General features: G+C 47.0%; 1 protein-coding gene and 1 long non-coding RNA gene across 2 annotated transcripts; both read right to left on the reverse strand.

The window, feature by feature from the left end:
• Window positions 1-772: 772 nt before the first annotated feature.
• Window positions 773-2,559, reverse strand: LOC108614444 (protein phosphatase 1 regulatory subunit 36-like). Its single transcript, XM_018008573.2, has one exon. It carries the CDS (start codon window positions 2,388-2,390, stop codon window positions 957-959), a length of 1,434 nt encoding a protein of 477 aa, XP_017864062.1. The 5' UTR covers window positions 2,391-2,559; the 3' UTR covers window positions 773-956.
• Window positions 2,560-5,393: 2,834 nt separating this feature from the next.
• LOC149269098 (uncharacterized) lies at window positions 5,394-6,098 on the reverse strand. Its single transcript, XR_016269811.1, has 2 exons — window positions 5,801-6,098; window positions 5,394-5,723 (listed from the first exon to the last, which is right to left on the reverse strand). It is a non-coding gene; the product is annotated as an uncharacterized LOC149269098 (long non-coding RNA).
• Between the last annotated feature and the right edge of the window lie 1,790 nt (window positions 6,099-7,888).

Genomic DNA, 7,888 nt, shown 5'->3' on the forward strand with positions numbered 1-7,888 from the left:
AACTTGAGGCTGCGTTGCTGCTTTTCCTCTAGTCAATACAATTGGTTTAGCCAGCTGCTGATTGATTGAGAGCTCAGCTCGTTATTTTTTATGATTTGGAGAATCGCACTGATGATGCTGCTGCTGCTGCTCAGCCTTCTGCTGCTGTCATGGCCAACTCCTTGTAGTTCCTCAAAAGCATTTAGCCTGGGCCGATTTCCAAGGCAACTTTATGCTAGATCACGTCCCCATAAGGACATATTATAATATTTTGAAGAGACTCAAGTAGTTGCTGAAGAGTGCAAGAAGTTGAGCTTGTGGCGATTCGTTTTTCATCGCAAAAATCAGAATCGATTTGGGGTCTTTTTCTTATATCAGAAGACTCAGCAGTTTTTTAATGTATGGGCTCCTAATGAGCATGACTTTTATCGTAATCAAAGGTCTACTCATGATATTCTAATGTACATTTTCAGAATGCCAATTAGATGTTGTAATTCCCTTGAGACATCCAACTCATGTATATTTACGATAAAGTATTTGTATATCAATTGAAATATATTTAATATAAATCATTTATAAAAAAATATATATATTTATATATAAATTAAAATATATTTTATATGCATTGTGTATTTTATATTTTTCCAGGATTTAATCCGTGGGATTTAATAAAGACTTTATGTTAGTTTCTTATAAAACTTTTTGATATAAAAACTTTTCAATATTTTAGCGGAGTTCTCTCATTAAAATGTATAATAAATAAAAATAAATAATAAATAAATGTCAGCTTCGCTTAGCTTTGAAATGCAGTTTATTGTTCAAAGATATGAATGTGAAAAGTTGGTTATAAAAGTATGGACTTTTGAATCGATCATCAATTGGAAATTGGTTAAAGAAACTGTTGAAATTCCGTCAACTAGTCTTTTGTCGTGATTATCGAATAACTTTTCCCATTCTTTCCAACTGCTCCCTAGGCACTAGCAGAAGAACTCAGCCCCTTGCTTCCTATGGCCAGTATCGGATGTCATAATTGTTGTGGCCTTCTGCTTGCGCAGCTTGAGCATGACATCGAAATAGTTGGCCACAATCTTGTTAATGTCGGAGCGGTCCTCCTCCGTGACCAGCTGCTCCTCGCCGCGCATGAAGACGTTCTTGAGTATTCCGCCGCTACTATAGTATTGGACTATCTTGTCGCGGTTGAACCAATTGCTTAGCATTTTCTTGCTGCAGGACTCGTAGATGCGAAATACCCTGTAGAAATGATCGTACTGCTTGGCCATCCGACGCATCTGCATCTCATCGATGTTGGGCAGCTGCAGGCCCGGCTGCCGTAAGAGATTGTAGGGATCGTACTGCTTCGAGAAGTTGGCAAAGCGCACCGAGGGCCAGTCCAGCGAGAGAATCGTGTCGTACAGATTCTTTGGGTGGCCGAGAATACCGTGCGAAAGGTCCGCCAGATTCAACTGGGATCCCGGTATCAGATACTCCATCTCGACCTGCGCTATACGTAGATCGGTTCCACGATACTGGCGCTCGCCGATCCACAGAATGGGCATGTCCTCGTCGGCCACGTGCTGCAGCTCCTGAATCATGGGCGAGTTCTGGACGCGGCAATTGAAGATCTTGTTGTTGCGACCATAGAGCAGAGATCGCTCGACCGTCGTAAAGTTCAGATAGTGTATGTTATTCATGAGAAAGTGCTCGGAGCGAAAGAGCCGGTTCATTTCCATCTCAATGATGAAATAGGCGCGCCTGTGCATAGTTATCCAAATGATCTGAGTGGCGACCGCCAGGAACTGCTCGTGAAATGCCCGATCCCTGATCGTGGACGAAATGTTAACCACCTCCTTGGTGTGGTAGAACTCCTGCATGTCGCCCTCGCCTTTTATGATGACGCTGTAGTTGCGGGCCACCAGCATGCGGAAGTGGCTCAGATGGGAGGAGAATATGCGCTTCACCTCGTTCGTCTGCTCGCTCTGCACCTGGGCCATATCGCCCGACAGCTCGTCGCGCCGTATCAGAATGAACTCGACCAAGCGCAGAAAGTACTCAAAGTAGATGACGAGCGCATGCAGAAGCCGGTGCACGGCCGGCCTGTGCATAAAGTCAACGAACTTGATCGACAGGAACTCCTTTGGCATCATGAAGAGCACCAGGTCGCGCACATCATTGACCACCACGACGTCCCCATCGAACGTGTTTTCGGGTCGCGCAAACACCTGACGGTAGATCAGCTCCTCCTCCTGGTTGATGGTGCGCAGGAACTTGAAGCCATTCGTCATGATGAAACGTTCATTAGCATCCTCCAAGTCCGAGTAGGGGTGGAAGCGCAAGCTCTCACTGCCCTCATCCCAGGTCCACTTGCCGCTGTGGTACTTCGGAGCGGTAGTGCCAACGTGAACGCGTTTCATTGTGCCAATATTCAATCAATCAATTAACTAAAGGTAAATACTATTTTAAATATTGTAAATGAGTAAATGTTTTGTTTTGTGGATGAATATTATATGTATCTCTGTACGATCGTATGTATAAGGTGTGAATGATGTTTGCAATTGAACTTTCCTACTGCCTTGGCAGAGCCAAGTCAGCCAGGCCTACTTAGAATCTCTACTCTACTTATTGTAAGCTGTGCTGCGGACAGCTGCTTGAACTGAGTGCTGGGTGCTCCTTAGACACTGCCAAGTGGCCACAGTAGTTGAGCTGGATGCTGTCAGCCCACCTGGCAAGTCGTGAGAACCGAGAACTCCCGGGCCTCGAGGCAATCAGCCTTGTCAAATGTTCACACAAATGGTGTGTGGACATGTGCAATTTCAGGAACTATTTGTGGGGTATATTCAGTGAATGGAAAGCGACCAAAATTAAGATTATAAATAAACAGGCGAAGAATAGAGAAGGTCGAGAAAGTGAATGAAAGAGAGGGAGGGAGAGAGAGAAAGAGTCTTACAGAGCTAAGCCAAAAAGAAAACGATCGATCAAAATAAATCAGAAATGGACAAAAACATTGGATCGAAGAGGAAAACGCTAAGCCAGCAATTGTGCGCACAATTTTCCAATTTTCCGTCTGTGTTTTGGGTAAACAAACGTTTTGCGTAACAAAAGGGCAAAAGGGAAAAGCAAGACAAAACTGCCCGCCAGGCACAACGAATATGCCCAAAAGGACTCGGAGCCAAAGAGGCAGCAGCAGCAGCAGCAGCAGCTGTCAATGGTACAAGACATACGCAAAGAAAAGGTAGACAGATCGAAAGGTAAGAAAATGAGTAACAGTGAGGCATAGGTAGAACGGAATCGAAGTGCACAATCGAAATTACTTTGCTCCGCTGTGCTGGCTAAACAAACTGGGCCCAAAAACAACAAGGATAAAGGACAACGGGACAACAGCTGGCGTGCTGGGCTCTGCGACATGTTTCGAAACGCTCCGCAGGACCCTTGCCTAGCCAAAGACGCCCGACTGAGGTGCCCTTTTCATTTTTTGTTAGGCACGGCCAATTGCTTGGAAATTTGGATGCATCCTTGGCCCAGGTAGTTGGACGGCCGAAATTGTGTGGTCTGTGCTCGCGGTCACTGCGGGCCATATATCAATCCCGACTGTGGTTGACCCAAACACTGACACTAATCATAGCTCAAGCGTAAAGGCGTTGATGGCTCAGCCGAGCCATAGTCGAAAATTCTTTGACTTTTCGCTTCTAGAAACTCATTAGAGTTTTCCTTTAACATGTTTGGAATCTCCATTTCGGCGATGAGCCACAACAGCCGAAAAGCCAAATGCAAAATGCAGAATGCAAAAAAAAAAAAAAAAAGCAAAAAGCAAAAGGCCAGCTACAACAAAAATCTTAATAAATTCATCAAAAATCAGCGGCAAGCATCTCACGACCGAGCAACACTAGAGTTTGCACTAGGGCACCAGGGGGAGGGGCTGGGTGGCCCGAGCCGAGGGTGGCGTGCGGGCGTGTGTCAGGCGTTGGCTCTGGAAATCAATGCCAGGCGATCGTCAGCAACATATTTCAAAACACAAACTTACAAATATATTTCGCCAGTTTGTCGCTGCGCAGACAGCGCGAGGGGCGGACAGACATAGCAGTAAAAGAGCCAAAAAGCTGTTGCTGCTGCCGCTGCTGCTGCTGCAATCGGACACGTTTCGGGCCGCAGCCAGTTAGCCGGTTTCGGACTTGCAACATGCGACTTGCAACCTCGGCGGTGGAGGCGTCTTTACACATTTGCATGCTCAAACAGCAATCGATCACAGGCAGCAGCAGCAGCAACCCAGAAGACAGCGTTCGTATAGCACAATATGAGGAGCAGCAACAGGAGCAGGAGTAGGAGTAGGAGCAGGAGCAGAAGTTGCATGTAAACTGGTTTATGCATGCCAACTTTGCTTACTATTGTGAGTGAGAGAGAGTGAGAGAGGAAGAGCCAGCAAGACTTGAGCTGAGATTTTTGTTGATCGCTGGCTACGTTTTTTACTTTTTTTTTTTTTTTTTTGGTGTGCCAGGAGCAACAACAACACAAACAACAACATGAAACGACGAGCTGCAAAGTGGAGGTTAAAAAAATTTGCAAAAATATTAACGAAACGTAGGCAGCAGCAACAGTTGCTGTTGCGTCTGTTGCTGTTACTGTTGCTGCTCGCCTTTTTCCACTGCAATCTGCAATTATAGCGCATGGTTAAGCAGAGCAAAGGAAGCCAGCGAGCGAGGAGGCTGGGCGAAGGGTTAGGGATGCAGATAGGGAGAGGGATAGGGATAGGAGGCTTTTGACTGGGCGGTTTGTTGAACTTTGACAGGAAGTTGAGAGCCCAGCGAACAGACAGCAGAAGACTGAGGCTAAAACTAAAGCTGTAGTTGAAGCCTGCTGCCTGTTGCTGCTGCCTGCTGCTGCTGCTGCTGCTGAAGTTGAAGCTTTTTCTTCTCGTCTTTTTTGATGATGTGACTTGGCTTTTGTTTGTTGCTGGCTGCTGCTGTGGCTGCTGCTGCTGCTGCTGCTGTTGATGGGTGAAGGTTGTGGAGGACATGGACATGCAGAGTGCTGCAGACAATTGACAATGTGAAAACGATGTCGATTAAGTTGCTGCCGTTGCTTGCATACGACAGACGAACGGACAGACGGACAGGCGGGCAGACGGACAGACAGATGGACAGAAAAGGGCAACACAAAATGCTCTTAACGATCAGCCGTAGCCACAACGCAAAGTTATGCGAAATTCGATTGTTGCCCACCTCACTTTGTCTCTCTCTCTCTCTCTCTGTCTCTCTCTCTCTCTCTGTCTGCCTGGCCTTCGCCTAACTGACTTTGACTCGAGCTGGTGTAAATTGTTTTAACAGCCTTGAAGGATAAGCAGCCACCGAATTGCGGTTGCCGAGCAGCGTTCTCGATTCTCAGGCTTTGCTGTTGATAATGTTATTTGACCTCAGAGCAAAAGAGGAGGAAGAAGAAGAAGAAGAGGCTTTAATTCGAGACGAATTCCAGAACTTATTATCTCATTAAAAGTGCATTGTTTTCAGGCAGCTTCAATGGGGCAGAGAATCGAATGAGAAGATTTCCATTTCAAAGAAAGTTTAACACTTGGAACACTCACTTAGAGTACCTTTAGTTTTAGCTCAACTGGATCTCTTTGATTATGTTTTGCGTGTCCCATGCAGATGGAGCTCATAGATTATCCACGCGCAAGTTCACAATCTGGTGCGAGTTCGCATCTTGTGTCTTATCGCTCGCAATCAGATTTTGCCACATAGTCAAGCGATGTAGCGCTGCACACGGAAAGAGAGAGAGGGCGAGAGTGAGAGAGAGAGGGACAGCAAGATGTTCGGCTTAATTTTGTAATTACTATAATATATCCCTTGTGCCATGACTTGAAGCTTCCAGGCAGGCAGGCAGGCAGTCTCACATTCTCCCCGACGCTGACGCTGGCATCCTTAACGGCCTGCAATGCTCAAACAACTGCGGGGCACAAGCTGAACGCACCGTGCCCCACGCCGCATGCCGCATGCAACCATTTGCAGCAAGTGTAAAAGCAGAAAAAAAATTGAAAACTAACTGCTCCCTGTTTATATTTATATTATATTACGCTTCGTGCCAAGTCAGCAACAACAGCAACAGCAGCAACTGCGACGCCAACTGCGACTGCGACTGCGACAGCAACAAGTGAATGCCGATCTTCTGGGGGGTGTGTGTCTTGGCTAAAGAGCAGCGTTTATGCCGCGCAGCCACTTGAGCTCTTCCCTCACTCCCCTCTCTCTCTTGCTCTTTCTCACTCTCTCCCTCACTCTTTCTCTGTGTTGCTTTGCGCAGGCGCGCGCGCGCACTCGCGTCTTCACCCCAAACAACTCTCGAAATAATTATGGAAAATGCGTTGGTCTGTGGCGCGAAGGGGTGAAGGCGCTGAGCGGGGCACGGCATGTTTCCTTTGCATGGGCATGGGCAATGAGCTATGATGAAAAACAACAAGCTCATAATAAATAATAACCAGGCAGGCAAGCAAGCAAGCAGGCAGGCAGGCAGGCTGGCAGGCAACACGCGGCCAGCGGAGCGCGGGGTAACAAGCGCTAATTATCGACAACAAGCTAAAACAGTGGCCTACAATTACGCAGCGACGTCGCGCCGTCAGCTGAGGCAGCGCAGCCAGCTGAAGGCGCCCTACGCACTGAACGGACTGGCCCAGCCAAGCACAACGAGCCGAGCCTCATTCGAGACTTTACCTGTTGAAAGCTGCTTGCCTGACGACTGACGTTCGTCTTGGAATGGGGCATGAGTGTGTGGATGCTGCTGCGACAGCGACCGTTGCTGCTGCTGCTGCTGCGACTGCTGCTGCGGATGCAACTGCAGCCATTAAAATTTACACAGCTCTTTTTAAGCGATCGTCAGAGACCCAAAGCCTCACAGCCTCACAGCCTCGAAGGCCTCATCATCATCATCGTCGTCGTCGTCGTCGTCGCCGTCGTCATCGTCGTTGTCGTCGACGTCGACGGCCTTTCTCCCATTGGTGGCGACGGCGCAAACTTGTTAACTTCTTGGCATGATGGTCATCATGCAAGCCAAATTCAAGCGAGAGAGAACGCGAATTCAACGCAAACAACATGCAACGGCCACGAGAGGATGCCCGGACTTACAGATAACGAATTGTCAATGCTCTAGAGGAAGTGATATGCGATATGTGATATGTGTGCAAGAGATCATAGCTGAGGTCCAGTTTACTCGCGGGCATAAGTTGATTAACATTTCGTTATGAGTTCATTATGAGGTATGGAAAGTTGGGCATATGCATAATGAATAAAGTATGCATCATATGAGGTATCATATTATTATCATATTGACATGACGACTCTACTTAGTCAAGCTGGTAACTCTAGACATCTTATTTTATAAGCTAAATATTCCATTTACTGTAAAGCAGGAAAAACTAAAAATGAGAAAGAAACTAAGCTAAATATTCGAGAAATCATATCAATATCATATATGATTTCAAATCAAGGGTATGACTATTTATATTGTATATTATTGCTTTAAGATATCATAGCCAAACAGATAATTTTCTCAGATCTTCTCCTATTCACGGCTTCTCAAATTGCTTGACTTAGCGCAAGCTCCTTTGGCATTCGCAGCAGTCAAAGTGTATAACAAGCAGCCGCGGGTATGGGCCGCCGTGTGTATTGGTTGCAATTTATAGGCGCAGGATCGGTTACAAGGCAACGAGCTGGTAACACAAACCGGCGGCAGTTGCCATTCGGCAGCAGCAGCCGCAGCAGCAGCAGCAGCAGCGACGGCGACGGCGACTCCAACTGCAACTGCAACTGCGGACTCGACGACCGTGCGGAGATTTGCAACGCATCTCGTGGCATCTCGACTGCGGTCGAGGCTCTTGCTGCGGCTGGGCGTTAACTGCGAAGTAATTGCGTTTCGGCTATGCAAGTACATA

Source organism: Drosophila arizonae, chromosome 4 (assembly GCF_054131065.1).
Source record: "Drosophila arizonae isolate 15081-1271.41 chromosome 4, UAZ_ARI_1.0, whole genome shotgun sequence".
In the NCBI taxonomy this organism is placed as follows: Eukaryota; Metazoa; Arthropoda; class Insecta; order Diptera; family Drosophilidae; genus Drosophila; species Drosophila arizonae.

Excerpts from the sequence above, each read along its gene's own strand:
- LOC108614444 (XM_018008573.2), bottom strand. The coding sequence starts at position 2,390 with ATGAAACGCGTTCACGTTGGCACTACCGCTCCGAAGTACCACAGCGGC.